The sequence below is a fragment of the Tamandua tetradactyla genome, chromosome 6, assembly GCF_023851605.1.
Source record: "Tamandua tetradactyla isolate mTamTet1 chromosome 6, mTamTet1.pri, whole genome shotgun sequence".
Classification (NCBI taxonomy): domain Eukaryota; kingdom Metazoa; phylum Chordata; class Mammalia; order Pilosa; family Myrmecophagidae; genus Tamandua; species Tamandua tetradactyla.
In genome coordinates, this window is record NC_135332.1 from 59,933,932 (window position 1) to 59,951,729 (window position 17,798).

General features: G+C 41.9%; 3 protein-coding genes and 1 non-coding gene across 9 annotated transcripts in view; 2 read left to right on the forward strand and 2 right to left on the reverse strand.

Annotated features, from left to right (window-relative positions):
- Positions 1-641: 641 nt before the first annotated feature.
- On the forward strand, positions 642-7,546 carry C1QBP (complement C1q binding protein). The gene is made up of 6 exons (XM_077165835.1): positions 642-960; positions 1,546-1,696; positions 5,279-5,372; positions 6,586-6,681; positions 6,908-7,030; positions 7,157-7,546. Exons 1-6 carry the CDS (start codon positions 729-731, stop codon positions 7,304-7,306), a joined length of 846 nt encoding a protein of 281 aa, XP_077021950.1. The 5' UTR covers positions 642-728; the 3' UTR covers positions 7,307-7,546.
- Positions 7,547-7,612: 66 nt separating this feature from the next.
- On the reverse strand, positions 7,613-16,044 carry RPAIN (RPA interacting protein). 6 transcript variants are annotated; one of them, XM_077165837.1, is made up of 8 exons: positions 15,381-15,431; positions 14,876-15,164; positions 13,572-13,742; positions 12,131-12,191; positions 10,469-10,580; positions 10,246-10,309; positions 8,794-8,949; positions 7,613-7,762 (listed from the first exon to the last, which is right to left on the reverse strand). In XM_077165837.1, the coding sequence occupies exons 2-8, from the start codon at positions 14,954-14,956 to the stop codon at positions 7,733-7,735; spliced, it is 675 nt and encodes a 224-aa protein (XP_077021952.1). In that variant the 5' UTR covers positions 14,957-15,164; positions 15,381-15,431; the 3' UTR covers positions 7,613-7,732. The 6 variants fall into 6 exon arrangements, with proteins under 6 accessions (XP_077021952.1, XP_077021951.1, XP_077021953.1 ...); XM_077165836.1 differs by having other exon boundaries at positions 14,876-15,092; positions 15,233-15,430; XM_077165838.1 differs by having other exon boundaries at positions 14,876-15,092; positions 15,381-15,417.
- Positions 9,763-9,869, reverse strand: LOC143689164 (U6 spliceosomal RNA). Its single transcript, XR_013178627.1, has one exon. It is a non-coding gene; the product is annotated as a U6 spliceosomal RNA (small nuclear RNA).
- The window catches only part of NUP88 (nucleoporin 88), a 74,182-nt gene continuing 71,442 nt past the window's right edge, over positions 15,059-17,798 (forward strand). The window contains exon 1 of the mRNA XM_077165819.1: positions 15,059-15,881. Coding sequence (XP_077021934.1) covers positions 15,579-15,881 — 303 coding nt within the window. The 5' untranslated portion in view covers positions 15,059-15,578. The remainder of the gene's footprint in view (positions 15,882-17,798) is intronic.

Consider the following 17,798-nt stretch of genomic DNA (forward strand, 5'->3'; position numbering starts at 1 on the left):
TCCTATATATCCACTGTCTCCTGGGAAGTTAGGAACATTAATTCTTAACTACATCTGATGTTACCCATGGTTTCTTGACCCTAGAAAAATGAGGTCCTACCAGAACTTGTATGTAAGACAGGAGAAGGTGGGAGAGAACCCCACATTAAAATCATGGATCTTGCTCTTCAGAAACTCAAAGCCAGGTGGGGTGCAGGGAATCTGCCAGTAAAGCAGTAATGCCAGGAGGTTACTACTGAAGGAAAAATAAATCCTAGGGGCTGTGGGCACACAGGCTACCTTATGGGGGTGGTGGACAGTCCAGGAAGACCTCTTAAGGGAGGTGACCTTGGGTCAAGTGTTGAGGGAGTTGTAGGAGTATTGAGGGTGGGGGAAACGACGAGCCTGTACAGAAGTCACAGAAGACCAGGCGCGTTTTGAGAATAGTAGATGGAAATTTGGAGAATTAAGCAGCCACAGGGGAGAAGAGACGCTGGCGAATTAAACAGAAGGCCTCTGATCAGACGGGCTGACTCAGCTCAAGAATTAGGAACCCAGAGGCTCACTGACGGGAGTCACCCAGCAGAGGGCGCGATTTCACCCACGATGGGTTCCGTTTTCAAAGCAACTGCTCCGGAAGCGCTTCCCGCTCCAGGGCGGGACTTCCGGCAGCGCGTTAGGTCACAGGGCGCCTTGGCCCCAGTCGTCCTTAGCATTCGCACGTGTTGCTCCTCGGCTTCACAGTCGTGATGCTTCCTCTCCTGCGCTGCGTGCCCCGTGTTCTGGGCTCCGGAGTCACGGGCCTCCGTGCCGCCGCGCCATCACAGGCGCTCCGCCAACTTCTCCAGCCTGCGCACCGGCCGTGCACCCGGCCCTTTGGACTGTTCAGCTTGCACGCTGGGTCTGCTCGTGGGCCCGGCCTCCTGCGGTCTCGCGGGCCCTGCGGCTGCGGCTGTGGCTGCGGCGCACTGCATACTGAAGGTGAAGTCTCGGGGCCTGGAGTCAGATTCCTAGATGGGGTGGGGGAATCTCAGGAGGGAGAGGGAAACTTTAGGCCGGCACTTCCCGTACCCGCCCCCGTTTGTCAGTGCTTTTAAGTTGTAAGTTAAACCTTCCTGTGATCACATTTCCCCTCCGCCCCATCCACCAAGTATTTGACTAATTGAAAGAGATAAAATCAAACCCTGGAGGTCGACTTTGTACTTAGTCTCTAGAAGGTAAAACTTTGGGAAGACCCAAGGTCGTGATTGGAAGTATGGTTGTGTCTTGGCAGGTTGAAGAGGAGGATTGTTTTACTTTATAGTGAAACGAGGTAAAAAGTTCATTGTTAGAAATAACTGTCCCGGAATCGAGGTCAGCTTCCCACTGACAGTATTATGGCATTTTTACAAATGAGGAAACGGAGGCTTAATGAAGTTCATTGGGCCAAGTTCGCAAAGCAACATTTAATAGCTGAGATTAGAAACAGTGCAAGTTAATATGTCTAGCTGCGATAATCTGGGTCATTGTTTTATGCTTTATGCTGATTGCCTTTTCTTTTCTCTGTCATCTGTATTTTCGCTCTAGGGGATAGAGCTTTTGCTGAATTCCTGAGTGATGAGATTAAGGAAGAGAAGAAGATCCAGAAGCATAAGTCCCTCCCCAAGATGTCTGGAGGTTGGGAGCTGGAAGTAAACGGGACAGAAGCTAAATTAGTGCGAAAAGTTGCTGGGGAAAAGTAAGTAGTGGGCTGGAGGCCTGGGAACTCCAGGGGACCAAATCCATGACCCTGAAGGACTTGCCTTGGGTCATCCTCAGAACAACCTTGAGTTAAGGCAAGAACTTTGATATATGACTTTAAAGAGAGAGGATTTATTTGGACAACTTCATAAGGTGTAGTTAGCTCATTCACTGAATACAAATTTGCCCTGGACCAGTTATGGAGACAGTAAGGAAGTAATACAAAAGTATGTGGCTCGAAGTCTACTGGACTAGTAGAGATAGTCATTCAGTAAACCTTTACTGCTCAAGTGGCATGCCCTTCCTGAATTTAGGCAGGCAAATTTAGAAATTCAGTTAGTGCTAATGAAACAACATAATCAGTTTGATGTCTGGTTTATAGTGCTGACTGAAATGTTCCCTGGCTTTATGGCTCTCAATGCATACAGCAGGGGAAAATGTTAGATATGGAGCTCATCTGTAACACCAGTGGGTTATAGTATAATTCACATCAAACTGTTGTTTGTACTTATTTACATTATAGTTATCCAAAATCCCGTTACACAGGTAAGCATTTGTTCTAGTTTGCTAGCTGCCTGAATGCAATATACCAGAAACGGAATGGCTTTTGAAAAGGAGAATTTAATAAGTTGCTAGTTTACAGTTCTAAGGCCGAGATAATGTCCCAATTACAACAAGTCTATAGAAATGTCCAATCAAAGGTATCCAGGGAAAGATACCTGGATTCAAAAAGGTTGATGAAGTTCAGGGTTTGTCTGTCAAGTGAGAATGCACACGGCAAACACGGTCAGGGTTTCTCTCTTGGCTGGAAGGGCACATGGCGAACACGGCGTCATCTGCTAGCTTTCTCTCCTGGCTTCTAGTGTCATGAAGCTCCCTGGGAGGTGTTTTCCTTCTTCATCTCCAAAGCACTGGCTGGTGGACTCTCTGCTTCGTGGTGCTGCAGCATCCTCTGCTCTCTCTGAATCTCCTATTCTCCAAAATGTTACCTCTTTTATAGGACTTCAGAAACTAATCAAGACCCACCCAAATGGGTGGAGACATGTCACCTAATCCAGCTTAACAACCACTCTTGATTTGGTTACATCTCCAGCAACACGATCTAATTACATACAGTATTGAATAGGGATTATTCTGCCTTTACGAAATGGGATTTTGATTAAAACACAGCTTTTCTAGGGTACATACATCATTTCAAACCTTAGATTTTTTTCCCCAAAGATGTGTGCTTTTAGAATTGACATACTATATATATAATTCTGTATCCTGCTTTTTAAATAATATCTTTGAGATTTAGTTTATATACCATAAAATTCACCCTTTTAAATGTACAGTTAGTATTCACAAAGTTGTGTTTCAGTCACCACTATCTAATTCCAGAACATTTTCATCACCCCCCAAAGGAAACCCTGTACCCATTAACCATCACTTCCCCATCCCTCCCTGACCCTAGTCCCTGACAACCACTTGTCTACTTTCTGTATCTATGAATGTGCCTATTCTGAACATTTCATATAAATGGGATCATATAATAGGTGGCATTTTGTGTCTTGCTCCTTTCACTTAGCACAATGCTTTCAAGATTCATTGTATGAATTCCTTTTTATGGCTGAATAATAGCATTTTATTTATCCATTCATCAGTTGTTTGGACATTTGAGTTGTTTCTACTTCTGAGCTTTTATGAATACTGCTGTTGTGAATATTCCTGTAGAAGTTTTTGTGTTGACACATAATTTCATTTATCTTGGGTATATACCTAAGGAGCAAAATTGCTAAGTCATGTGGTAATTGTATATAACCATTTGAGAGAATGTCAAGGTGTTTTCCAAAGCAGCTGTACCATTTTACATTCTTATCAGCAATGTATGAGAGGATTCTACTTTCTCCACATCCTTGCCAACACTTCTTATTGTCGGTCTTTTTTTATTTGAGGCAGTATAATGGGTATGAAGTGGTATTTCATTATGGTTATTTATCTATTTTTGTTTTTGTTTTCATTGTGGTTTTGATGTGTATTTTCCCAGTAGCTAATGATGTTGAGCATCTTTTCGCATGCTTATTGGCCATTTGTATTATCTTTGGAAAAATGTTCAAATTCCTTGTCCAGTTTTAAATCGGGTTGCTTTTCTTTTTATTGCATTACAATAATTTTTTATATGTTGTATACAATTTCCTTATCAGCTATATGATTTGCCAGTTTGCTCCCATTCTGTGTGTTGGCTTTTCATTTTCTTGATAGTGATCTTTGATGGACAAAAGCTTTTAATTTTGACAAATACCAGTTTATCTGTTTTTCCTTTTGTAATTTCTTCTTTTTATGGCATATAAGAAACTATTGCCTAACCTAAGTTTACAAAGATTTAAATTTATATATTTTTCTAAGAGATTTATACTTTAGTTCTGTGTTTATGTCTGATCCATTTTGAGCTCATTTTTTGTAGATGATGCGAGGTGTGGGGTTCTGATTCTTTTTTTTTTTTTTTTTTTTTTTTTTTTTTGCCTAATGGTATAATGTGTTCTATCCTATACATAGATCAATTGTGTATTCTGTATTTTCACCTAAACCATTTTCGTCGGGTTGCATAGTGAGTCATAGCCAATTTTTGGCTATTATAAATAATGCTGTGATGAACGAACATCACTGCATTTCTGTGCTCAGCTCAGTTTATTCATCAGGGCTGTGGGAGATTAGACAGATTTTTGTGGCTGAACTTTAAACTACTGTTGTTCCTATGGGAAAGTGACTTCCTGGCAGGGCAGCCAGCTAACACAGCTCTAGGGGACAGCCTTTACCCTGGGTTTTTATGCTCTGAGACTGTTAATTGTGCCCCAAGAGGTGCTCTTTACATGAATTAAATGTGAAGTTTATCTGCTGGAGTTGCACAGCCAAGCAGTTCTGATTCTAAATCTTGTATCATCAGAATATTGACTCAACTTTGGAACATTACTTGTTTGTACCTTAAAATTGCTCGTACCTTAAAATTGTCATTAGTCAGTGTTTTTAACCAGTTTTTTGATTGTAAAACCTCCCACAAGTACTCTGAGGAATTGTTCTCTGTGAGGCCTCTCCTTCCTGGGGCCGGAGCTGCTCTTGGCCTCTAGTGCTCTTTCTTCCCTTCTCAGGGGCAGGTTTTGCAGTGAAGAGCTCTTAAAGGAGCTACAGTTCTACTCCACTAGCTTCTCAGATGCTGCTGGAGCTAAGCAACTTGCTTCTACAAGTTGGCAGTGTCAGCTGGCCATGGCCATGAAATAAGCAGTGGACAGATGGGGACTGTGATACTGGGATGTGGACCTGTCACAAGTAGCTCATCCATGACTGTAGCTGGCTGAGCTGAATGAACTAGTGCCTGTTAGTTTGACTTCCAGCAGCTGGCACATGGTAGACACACTTCAGACCTACTGGAACTCAGGGTTGGATGTAGGCACACAAGCATTTTTGGAAGTTCTACAGACAATTCAGGTGCACAGCCAGCTAGGACAGAGACATTGTTTCAAGCATTTTTTACTGTAGCAAGTTTTAGTACTTGTGTATTATTAAGACTACACCACTTCCGTTGTGTTTTCTTTTGCCCTTCTAGGGTCACTGTCACTTTCAACATTAACAATAGCATCCCACCCACATTCAGTGGGGAGGAGGAGCCCGCACAAGCGCAGAAGACTGAAGAGCCAGAGGTGAGCTTGTACCACTCTAACCAGACTTTCCTCAGAGTTCAGGCAGGCTAGAGGAGGGACTTAGCAGATAAGCATTTCCTTTTTTTTATTCCTCTAATGCTAGAAAAGAGAACGCAAAGGAAAACCATCCTTGGGACTTTTGTAGAGTATCAGAGCCAGCAGTTTGTTGCCAGCTTTAGCCCTGGAACTGTGTGGCACCTTTCCCTTCCCAGGGACTGAATTAATTGCTATCTGCAGGCCTCGGCTTTATAGTTTGACCAGTTTTCGTTCTCTGAACAACTGAAACTGTCTTACCCATCTAATGATGGGGGGACGTTTAACACTGGAGACTATAGTTTACAGTGCTGAGGTATAGCTAACATGTGATAGGCTAGTTATAAATACCCAGACACTTCAGCCAAGGTAGATGTTAACACTTGGTGGGATCTTTCTTTACTGTCCATCTTGGTTAGACCTGGATGGTGCCCAAGCTTTTCAGACATTTTAATAAGCAGTGTGCCTGGCCTAGAAACCAACCAGAATCAGGGCCATAGGTTCCCCAGACTTTCTGACTAAGCAGTCATCAGTATTTCCTTATGACCTAGGTGGAGAGCACAGCTCTCTGGCATGCTTTTGTCTCAGCCACCCCAACTAGCATCTCCCTGACAGTATACTCCAAGGGCTCATCATCAAAAGAAGTGCTGCTTTTTATTCAGCCATTTGGATGACCAGTTAGTCAGTTGCTCCTGCCTTTGATCTTGGGCCCTAATAAAGGAAGAGTCCTGAAACAGTCAAGGCCACCTTTAGAATGTACAGATGGAAAAACAGAACCAGGGAAATTAAGGATTTATCTAGAATTGCAGTTAACTGACACATAGCTGGGGCTGGGATCCAGATTTCTTAATTCTAAACCTACTGTGTTCTTTAAACAAGTAGGTACTAACAGATATTTAAACATTTTACTAAACATTTGATATTCTGCCCTCCAGAAGGTAGTTTAGAACTCTAGAAAGGATCAACTGGAAGAGTTTAGGCCAGTATCCTGAATGAGCTAATATGTGTGTGGCTTTAGTACTCTATATTAAAGATTCTAGGCTCCGTATTTGGGGACAATATAACATAAGACTTATAAAAATAGCTAAAGAATATCCTAAATGGTGTTGGTTTTCAAACTCAGCTATCTGAGACCTTTGCAAATAATGGCCTGTACTGACTGCTTGTTCTTATTTCCCAGCCTGAATTGATGTCAACACCCAATTTTGTGGTTGAAGTTGTAAAGAGTGACGGCAAGAAGGCCCTTGTACTGGACTGTCATTATCCAGAGGACGAGGTTTGTAGGGTGGAGTGCTAGCCCCTGGGGACAAGGAGTGCCTCCTGGGACCTTCCTGGTCCTTCTTAGTAGATGCTTATGCCTTTTAGCTTAGATCAGCAAAGTGGGGAAAGGGAGAGGGAGGAGAAGCAAAGTGAGTTTCAAACTGTAAATCATTCCTTTTCCTTGCATGAGTCTGACTTGCCCAGGGGAGCTCTTCAGTTTCCCCAGTATTGTTTCTTCTCAGGTTGGACAAGAAGAGGAGGACGAGAGTGACATTTTTTCCATCAGGGAAGTGAGCTTTCAGTCCACTGGCGAGTCTGACTGGAAAGACACTAATTACACACTCAACACAGATTCTCTGGACTGGGTAAGTGCTTGATGAATAGGGGATGCTCTTGGGCCTTGCAGGGGAGGGTCCTAGTCCAAGGAGAAACAAAAGCATTTACAGATGGAGTCATTTTTTTAAAACTGGTAATGGTGCTCCTCTTTTTAGGCCTTGTATGACCACCTAATGGACTTCCTTGCAGACCGAGGGGTGGATAACACATTTGCAGATGAGCTGGTGGAGCTCAGCACAGCCCTGGAGCACCAAGAATACATTACCTTTCTTGAAGACCTCAAAAGTTTTGTTAAGAGCCAGTAGAGCAGACATTGGAAACCTTCTTTTTAGGGCAGGCTTTGGCCAGTGAACAAAGCATATTCCTTAGGCCAGACATATATCTGCTTTGAGTTATCAGCCTAATATCATGGAAAACTTTTCAAATTTAAATTATTTCTAATACACTCTTGTTTACTATTCATTTGTTCCTTCCCTGTAAAACTTTCATTTTTAGATTTTTGTATGCCATAATGATGGAAAATAAAATTGGTTTTTCTCCTTCAAGGTAGTTTCTCATTTCTATTTCTATTCCTTCCCCTTCAACCTGCAACACAACACACCCAGAGCAGAGACATTTGAAACATTTTTAATACAAAATAAGTTATAAATAAAAGGTTTATATATACAAAAGGCCCTTTCTGAGATGGAATAAGTTGTTTCCAACCTAAGAATGATGAGTCAAAGCTGGCTTCAGAGGATAACAGCCCAAGTATCACAAGCCTGGATTTAAATTGAAAAAAGTTACTTTAAAATTGTATTCAGTTAAGAAAATTATCTCAGTATACTAAAAGTTAACAATCAATCATGACATTGATGCTACAATTAGAATTCCTACAGACGAGATGACAACAATCTTTCAAAATGTTAAACTCTAGGATCCTGCTTAATACAATCTGTCCTTCCTTCTCACTCCTGATTCTCTTCTTTGCTGTGAATTCCTACTCAACAGCAGGCCTTCCTGCTGACCCTGCAGCCAGTGGTCTGTCATGCTCCCCCTAAGACTACTGATGCCTCCCATGGTACTCCAGGCTTCAATATCCATTTGGCTCTGCTGCTACTTTGAGCTGCAGGGAACTGGTGGTCAGGTGAGCAGACAATTAGGGCCATGACAAAGGTACACTGCTTCTGGGGCAATTAGGCAATCCTTTGCTGCTTTAATTGCCATTCCCATTCCCTCTAGCACTAAAACTTTCACACTCTTGAGCGCCACACTCCAGTTGTGCGACTGTTAGTGTAGATGGTTCACTTGTTTATGTTACTAAGAAAGCTTAAAATGAAGCCATTTGACCTGTGCCTCTTCAATTCTCCTTCCTCTTTAATTCTTTTCTACAAAAACATATATTAAGCACCTACCTATGTCCTGGACTACGTTAATAGTACAATTATAAAAATATGCTATCATCAATTGTAACAGATACTCGACACCTGTGCAAGGTGTTAATAATAGGAGTCCTATATTTTATGCATGATTGTTCTGCAAACCCACAGCTTCTCTAGTAAAGGGGGAAAAAAAGAGAAGGTAGTACAGCCAGGCTTCCTAATTCCCCAGACCAACACTTCTTCCATTATCCAATGCTTCCTCTGTCCATTCCCCTTTCAGGGAATAATTGGCCTTTTATTTACAGGGACTTGTTAATTTTCTATACAAGCAAATTCCTCAAAGAGTAAACTGCATTTCTAAACATTTACCTGTTTCTAAGCTATAATTTCTACCAAGTTGGGAATATAATCAACCACTGCCTTGCTCTTACCACTGGGAGTCTTACCAAACAGCTCATGAGAAGACTGGACTTGTCTTCTGATCCTTCAGTGACTGAAAATGTGGGTGTGTAGGGACAATGTGCACTGTGTTCATTTACATTATCTTCCAAGACGGCACGAAGCGTCTGCTCTGTCAACTCTGGAGCCTAAGAAAAAAGTTCAACAATAACCTAATCTTAGTTATAGTTATCAGATTTAAATCCTCATTCCTCATGCTGCCCAATATAACTCTGGCTAACTCTAATGGCTGAATATCTTGAACCTTTAAAAAAAATATCTTTAGGCTCATGATTGTGCTAAGATCTCTTAATTTCCATTTAACTGCCTCTCCAGATTAACCAATGTTCTATGCTCGTATTATAAAACATACCAACTGCCACTTATAACATGAGGAACTCAGAGCTAGGAGGCTATTTCTAGCCTCCTTCCCTCATACCTCTGCTTCTACCAGCTGAGTGTATCCTTACCCAAGCCAGCTATGTTTGGTCCCAGATCTGCCTGGTTTAATTGTATTTGCCACTGTAATTAAGTAATTTAATTACATATTATGTAAACCAATGAAATATGAGAATGAAAACAGTTTTCATTTTTATGATAAAGTAGAATGATTAGGGAAATACTTTAAAGGATAAGTTACTAAAAAAGAAAGAAAGAAAAAAAACACTGTTGAGTTAGTAAAAGAAGGGGAGGAAAAATCCTGAAGTTGTGCACTCAGCCACTTGGTTTACTTTATAGCAACAAAACTAGAAACTGTAGACTACATGTTAGGGAGTATTTCATGTAAGAAAAGATAAGTGATATCTCTAGTGAGCAGAGACTCATTTAAACACTGGCAAGTAAATTTATAAATTTTAAACTTACTAGAAAATGTTTCATTTTTATAATTCACCACCTTAACTGACAAAACTTTCAGTCCCCCATGTGAACTGAGAGATTCCTACTGTATATGTATATATTTTTTTAATATGGAACGCTTCATAAATTTGCATGTCATCCTCGCACAGGGGCCATGCTAATCTTCTCTGTATCGTTCCAATATTAGTATATGTGCTGCCGAAGCGAGCACTCCTACTGTATTTTAAGATCACTGAAGCTTAAATTCCAAATATAGGTATGTCTTCATACATTAAAATTTTTATGGAAGATCAGATATAGGTGTTTCCAATCCAAAATTGGAATCTCTAGAAATAGGATTTTAAGCAGTGCTGCACTAATCTGTATTTAAAAATTGGCCTTGGGGAGAGGGGTATGATTTTATTGTGTTAGTCAATTTCCATGCTGTAAATATTCTCACCATGGCTGATTTAAAGCTACCAATGTGAAATCACTGAACAGAAATAGGAAGAAATGTGCACCATCAGCTCTGGCACACCACTGAAGGTTCTTTAAGAAAGTGAGTATATATGGGAAGAGGTGGCAATAAATCCATGTGGAACACTTACAGGAGATGGGATGTACAGGCCACATTGGCACACGACCACACCGCTTGTTATTGTCAGGTTGTACCTAGAGGTGGAAATGGGATCCCAGAGCATCAAGGTCTGCATGGGCACCAGACCTGCATCTCCAAACCTTTCCAGGCAACGAGCTTAGGGGGAAATTTCACTCATCTTGGAGTGGTGGGGTGGGAACCAATAATGCTGTAAAAGTTTTGGCAACTCTTACTTTGTACACACAGGACAGATGAGGGGGTTTGCTTCCCACTCAGCCAGCATGACACTGAGACACTTTTCATCAAACTGCAAGCTCTTCTCATACTCAATGATGATGGATTGTTCTGCAAAGTAAATAGCCGTTGTAATGCTTCACCGTGCTTTCCCCATATTTAATGCTAAGCTTCACCTTCAAAGGTACCCTCCATAAATTTGCTATCAGTCACTAGGTATTTACTGCTCACTGAGGCTAGCATCATCTTGTTGGATTTCTCCCCCTCCTGTGTGTCTCCTCCTTGTGAGCACAGAAGATGAAGATGAAGCTACGTGAGGAGTCAGCAACCTACATCTCACAGGCCAAATTCAGCTCACTGCTTGTTTTATAAATGAAATTGTATTGGAACAGTCACTCATTTGTTTATGAACTGTCGGTAAGTCAGCAGAATTGAGTAGCTGTAACCGAGACCATGTGGCCCTTAGAGGCTAAAATATTTACTATCTGGCCCTTCCAGCCTCTGTTCCGGAGTGTTCCTTATGACTGAGTACAACAGAGCATAGTAGATCCTTATCACTCCAGATATTTTAGTTAAATACACCCAAAAGGAAACATTTAGTGAGCACTGTGTTACACCATTAAGATAGATTTTATAGGTGGGGGAAAGGGTGAATCAATAATGAAAAAAAAGATTAAACTCAATAAACTCATAGTCTAATCAATGATAATGAAAGCAACTAACACCTGCATAACACTTATTATATGTCAAATGGTCTTTCAATCCCTTTATATTTGTTCTTTACTATTATCCTTATTTTAAAGATGAAGAAACCGAGGCACAGGGAGATTAAGTGTCTTGCTCAGTATCACAACACAAGTTAAAGTGGCAAAGCTGAGAAGTGAATCCTAGTGGTCTCACTGAAGAATCAATGCTCTTGCATCCCCACAATAATAGCTATTGCTTACTGAAAGCTTTCTCTATGTCGGGCTACTGCTCTAAATTTTCTACACATATTTTATTTGAATCTTACACAAACTTACAGGGTAGATTTTATCTTTGTTTTACAGGTGAGAAAAGCTAAGTCTAGTTGAGACAAAGCTATGTGAAATAAATAACTTAATTATATAAGATGCTAAACTATGCACTCCACACAATGCTATGGACACTTCCAAAAGAGGACAGTCACAAAGACCTTGAGGAGTCACTAAAGAATGGATGGAAGAGACGGCATGGAACTTGGGTACAGCAACGGATGGGACCATGCACTGTGTCCTGTAAAGTGACAAGATTACTGTTAACCTGTAAATAGAGAGGTACTATAGGATAGTAGAATAAATATGGTACCAGATTCATACAATTGATTTTGCTTCCCAATTCTACCACTTACTGGCTGTGTGATCTGTGTAAGACACAACTTTCTCTACTAACAGTGTCTTATAGGGCAATCACAAGGAGAAAACAAAACAATATCACAGAATGAGAAGTTCTTGGCAAAAGGTCAACAGACTGGAGATCCTTGTTATTGGGAAACCAGCTGAACCTTCAGAGTAAAAAGTTTTCTGGAAATATAACTGAAGTCAGAAGTAGAGTAAGGGGAGTTAGGAACTAATCCTATTAAAAGGGAGTCTCAGCATTTAAGGAGACAAATATAGGCAGGAAGGACTACTTCCAGGGATCACCTTCGTTAATCAGCTCCTGTTGGATTTCCTCCAGTACAGCCAGGTCCATCAGTTCTTTCACCTGCAAGAGAAAGCAAAGCTCATCAAAGATCCTAAGTTTCAACCAGTTGCCAAGCTATGCAAGGATTTATACTTGAAAGCTGGCTTGAAGAATCCAATTTCCCTCAGGAAATCAGTCCTTCTACACCATATATTGACAATGAGGTAATGTGGGTATCCCGAGAAATCATCAACAAATGATCAAACTATCCAATAACAGAAAAGCAACATGAAATCTGGTGAAACAGTATATGGTAGCAGTTAAATACATGGTTCTGCCAAGGGTCTCTGACCACAGGAAAGTTCCAACCTCTGTAAACCTCAGTTTCCAGGCTCTGTAAAGTGGGAATAAAATCTCCCTGAGATGGTTATTGTGAGCACTAATTGTGATTATGTAAGGAAAGTATTTAGCATACTGTAGGACATCCAATAACGCACCATTAACATATAGTTACTTGATGTTTGCAAGGCAGTTTCCAACATGTTATCTTAGTCCTTACAACGCTAACAACATACATATTCATTTTATAAATGTGAAAACTAACGCTCAAAGAGGCAGAGTGAAGTGAGCAGTCAATTAATAGCAAAATCAGGATTAGAATTTCAGAACCCCTGACTTCCAATCAAGTATACAGAAACAAGTAAACAGAGTCTTCAAATTGTTACGTTACCATGCTGGAGTAGAATAATAATAAGGGGGTTTCTAGGGACAGTTTCACTCGAAATGGAGGGGGGATCCTCGAAAGACACCTGCTTACACTTGAGCGGCACACCACCAGAAAATGAAAGACAACCCGATGAAAAGGGAACAAAAAAACGAGTCTAGACCCCAGCTAAGGGTCATTTCCAAGACCAATTAGCCATACCTGATACTCGGAGAGGGAGGGTTCCTCACCGCTGCCACTGAGGCTGCGAAGGCGAATGACTAAGAAGGAGCTGCCTTCCCCGTCCCACAGGAAGAGCTCTCCACCGAGGCCGAAGAGTAGGTTTCTCGTCAACAACGGTTGACGATACACTGTAAATGGTTTCCTACTCACATCCAGCTCCCAACCCTGACTGAGATCTTTTTAAAAAGGTCTCCAGATTTATTTGCCCATGCCTACTGAATCAAAATTTCCAGGGCAGGAGCCTGGAAATATACATATAGGTTTCTTTAAGTTTCATTAAGTGATTATGATACAATGATGCAGGAGGTCTATAGTCTTGTATTTAGGAAGCACTGATAACCTAACATTAAAGGTAGAAGGATCTAGGTTAATAGCAGTTGAATCCTGACTGGGGGCTGGAGGTAGGGGTGTAGAGGACTTGGGAAATAGGTACAGAAGAGACACTAGGATTTCTTGGTCTTGTAACCAGAAACTCCTAATAACCCCCTCCCTGCACACACATATCCCAACCTGACCTGAGCGAAGGCCTCTGGACATGTGTCCACTGACTGTAAAGCATTCCACTCCTCTTCCATCACTTCTTGCACTAGAAGGGTGTTCTGAGCTCTCCTTGGCACACTGCCGCCAGCCTGACGATACTTGTTCAGGAGTCTGTCCCGGCTGTTTTTCATTCTCTCCAGGCATCCCTTGGAAGCAGCAGCAAGATGGGGGCAATTCCATTAACAAAACAAAACAAAGCAAAACCTCTTAGATTAGTTGTCAAAACATCAAGGGAAATTTATAGATTATACAAAATTTCAGCTATAATCCTAACTTTTAAATTTTTTATGTTCCTCTCCTATTTTCCTCCAGTCCTTGTCCACCTGTAGATAGGCAAAATTACATCAAGGTTTTGCTCAGGTATTACCAGATCTCCATACGTCACATTCTATCTTTAATGCAGGCTTCCTTAAGGATTGGGTGCATAGTATTTCAACATCCCCTGTCCTATTACCGGATATTTAGGTTGCTACCGAATTCTTGCCAACCCAGATATGGCTGTGGTAACTGCCTACCTGTGCAACAGCGTTTCTCAACTCAGGGTCAATTTTGTCCCCAGTGAACATTTAGCAATGTCTATAGATAATTTCTATAGAAGGCTATTGGACATCTAGTGGGAAGACGTTAGGGATGCTGCTAAACATTCTACAATACATAGACCCCTCCACAGCAAAGATTTATTACCCTCAAAATGTCAACGGTTATGAAACTGCTATACAGTCACTGCAGTAGTAGTTTACTTTCCTGGGATAAATCACCTACTTCAGGGATTCCTGGAGAGATAGGAGATGTTATTTTCTGGGAACCATGCTGAGCTCAGAATAGATCAGAACTGAGGTGGGATACAACTCTGCTACTTAGTATCTGAAACTCTTCTGAGCCTCGGTTTACCCCTCTCTAAAACAGAAATAATCTTGTCCTCACACGAAGTACCTATACAGAATGCCTCTCTCGGTGCCCGGCGCAGAGCAGGTGCTCAGATATGTTTTTACTATTATTAATATAGTAGGGGAGCAAGGGGCGCGGCCATTACCACACCTCGAATTTAAAACAAGCCCAAATCCAAAAACTAGGCTTTGTGAGGGAGAGGGACCCAGGCTAAACCCGGGGGGCAGAAACTCCGGAGAGGCAGCTGGGAGGTGACCAGGAACCGCCACGGGCCAAGCGTTCCGGGAACCTGCCTCAGAGTAGGGCTGAGGCGAAGGCTCGGAGACCGGATCCCAAGAGGGATTAGGGGAGTGACTACATGCCACGTAGGCCTTCCAAACTCCATATTCACCTGCCTAAATGCCTCCTTCCAAGGCGGCGAGCTCGTCTGTTTGTATAGCGAGCGGTGCCGATATCCTGACGACTCTGCCATGTCCTTTTCGCGGGAGTCGCAGCCAGAAGGCCCCACCCCACTGAAGCGCGCAGGATGCTGGGAGTTGTAGTCTCTTGTGCTATCACACGCCCATGGAAGGCAGGGAATTCTGGGAAGTGTAAATCTCAACGACCGACTTCACATGGCGACAGATATGGGCACCCAAATATGAGAGATTGTTTAGTGACATTTGTAGGAAAAATCCAACCTAGATTGAGCGACAGTGAGGCAAGAAGTAAGCGACAAAGAGGGGAGGTTTTTGATGTCTGGGTTTACCCTGGCGGAGGTGTCCAGTAGATAATTAGATACACAGGTTTCAGGATCTCCCCCAGCTAATGAGACTGTAGCTGCACCAATGCTTTCTCTTAACCCGCTCTAGCCTGTTGGCCTTCTCGTCCCGCCCTCTTCCCTTCAGAATAAGTACTTGACTGGTGATTGGCTTTCCTCTGGCGATGTCCCGGCCTGATGGGTTGGCCTTACCTTTGTTCCGCCCCCAGCCGTAAGCCTCGTGCTTCCGGTTCATCCTCTCGGTGATTGGCCGAAGTTGTGTATGGCTGGCCGCGGATTGGCTGCACTCAGCGGCGGGCTGAGCAACTGGAGCAAGGAGAGTAGTTGAGCCAAGATGGCGGCTGCTGAGGATTCGGTAGGCGACAGTGAGCTCTGGCAGACCTGGCTCCCTAACCACGTCGTGTTTTTGCGGCTCCAGGAGGGACTGAAGAACCAGAACCCAACCGAAGCTGAGAAACCTACGTCTTTATCTTTGTCTGCGCCGCCCCTGCCATCACCACCGTTGTTGACGAGAAACCTACTCTTCGGCCTCGGTGGAGAGCTCTTCCTGTGGGACGGGGAAGGCAGCTCCTTCTTAGTCATTCGCCTTCGCAGCCTCAGTGGCAGCGGTGAGGAACCCTCCCTCTCCGAGTATCAGGTATGGCTAATTGGTCTTGGAAATGACCCTTAGCTGGGGTCTAGACTCGTTTTTTTGTTCCCTTTTCATCGGGTTGTCTTTCATTTTCTGGTGGTGTGCCGCTCAAGTGTAAGCAGGTGTCTTTCGAGGATCCCCCCTCCATTTCGAGTGAAACTGTCCCTAGAAACCCCCTTATTATTATTCTACTCCAGCATGGTAACGTAACAATTTGAAGACTCTGTTTACTTGTTTCATTCCTTTGACAAATGTTTGACTCCAACACTGTGCCAGGCACTTTAACAAAAACGTAACAGAAACAAAACATATCAAGTACTTGCTCTTATTTTGTGTGTTCTGGGAGTCTGGAAGGAAGAGAAAAACCGTGAAATAATTAACGAAATATCAGTATGGTTAAGTATTTTGAAGAAAAGCCGCAGGAAAAAGGGAGATACAGACTGTACTATTTTTGGTAGGTTGGTCAAAGGAAACCTATTTCATAATGTGACATTAATGCAGTAGGGGTAATCATAACTTTCTCTTGGGGTTGTTGTGAGCATCGCATCAAGTTATAGATTTGAAAGCACCACACTTGGTGCCTGACATGGAGGAGGAATCTTTTGATAATTTCTTCTTTCCCCTTTTGGAAAATTAGGCTATCCCCAAACTGGAAGAGAGTCTTTTAAAAATTTAATTTTGAAATAATTTCAAACTTAAGGACAGTTGCGGAAATAATACGAAACCCATACGGAGAACTCCAGCATACTCACCCATTCAGATACCCAAATCCACCAGTTGTTAATATTTTGCCACATTTCCGTGACATTCTCTCTTTCCAGATACCTCTCCAGGCAGCCATCTATCTTCTAAGCATTTGAGAGTAGGTTGTATATATCATGCCCCTTGAACACTTAGTACTTCCCTGTACATTTCGTAAGAGCGAGAATATTCAACTTGTGTAACCACTGAAAAATATAATAAAAAATAGCTCCTAGGTTTTCTCAGAAACAACACAAAAGTTGTTCAGAATTGCATAAGAAGCATCCTCTTCCAAAAGTCCCTACCAAGATACTCCACCCCAAAAGCCACCTAAGCCCCTAGTTAAGCACGCCTCACCCAATTAAAGCCCTGCTTAAGGTTGATCTATCCCTACAGCACTACAAACAGTTCCCTACTCCAATCACAAAACCTGGTATACTTCCTTCTTTCTGTTTAGCAAAGCCCACAAATACCCCAGCGTCAAAACTGCTTTTGCATTGCAGGTTAAATGTTTCCTTGATGCTATAGCAATCTTGTTATCCTAAATAAAATGCTGTAAACTGCAGTTCTCTCTGATTTGTCTTTTGACTCTACCTTAAACACAGTGATCAAGTTCAAGAAATTTAGCTCATAGTCTGTATGCTGGTTTTTTGAAATATGTCCCAGTAATGTCCTTTTAGGCATTTTGTCCTCCATTGTTTTTTTTCCAGTCCAGGATTGTGTATTGCATTTAAATGTCATTGTCTCTTTAGTCTCTCTTTTTTTAAATTATGGAAAACATTTACAACAGAAGTTTTCTCATTTTCAACCACTCCCAAGGATACAATTCAAAGTGATTAATTAAATTCACAAATGTTGTACTATCCTCATTACCGTCCTTTACCAAAACTTTCCCATCATCCCCAGTCAGAAACTGTATACCTATTGTGCATTAACTCTCCACCCCACCTCTGATAACATGTACTCTACTTTCTGTCTCTATGAATTTGCATATTCTAGCTGTTACATATGACTGAAATCTTACAAATGTCCTTTTGTGTCTGGCTTATTTCACTCAACACGATGTCTTCAAGCTTTCATTCCTTTTTAAGGCTCTGTGATATTCTATTAGATGTATGTACCACATTTGTTTATCCATCTATAGACATTTGAGTTGCTTCTACCTTTTTGCTTTTATGAATA

Bases quoted from the DNA above. Each gene is read 5' to 3' on its own strand.
- C1QBP (XM_077165835.1), top strand. From the start codon at position 729: ATGCTTCCTCTCCTGCGCTGCGTGCCCCGTGTTCTGGGCTCCGGAGTC. The intron at 961-1,545 runs GTGAAGTCTCGG...TTTTCGCTCTAG, and splicing joins CGGCGCACTGCATACTGAAG to GGGATAGAGCTTTTGCTGAA. The intron at 1,697-5,278 runs GTAAGTAGTGGG...TTGCCCTTCTAG, and splicing joins CGAAAAGTTGCTGGGGAAAA to GGTCACTGTCACTTTCAACA.
- RPAIN (XM_077165837.1), bottom strand. From the start codon at position 14,956: ATGGCAGAGTCGTCAGGATATCGGCACCGCTCGCTATACAAACAGACG. The intron at 10,581-12,130 runs GTGATCCCTGGA...TTTACTTTGCAG, and splicing joins ACAGGAGCTGATTAACGAAG to AACAATCCATCATCATTGAG. The intron at 8,950-10,245 runs GTAAGTGTTCCA...CTTTTTTCTTAG, and splicing joins GCCTGTACATCCCATCTCCT to GCTCCAGAGTTGACAGAGCA.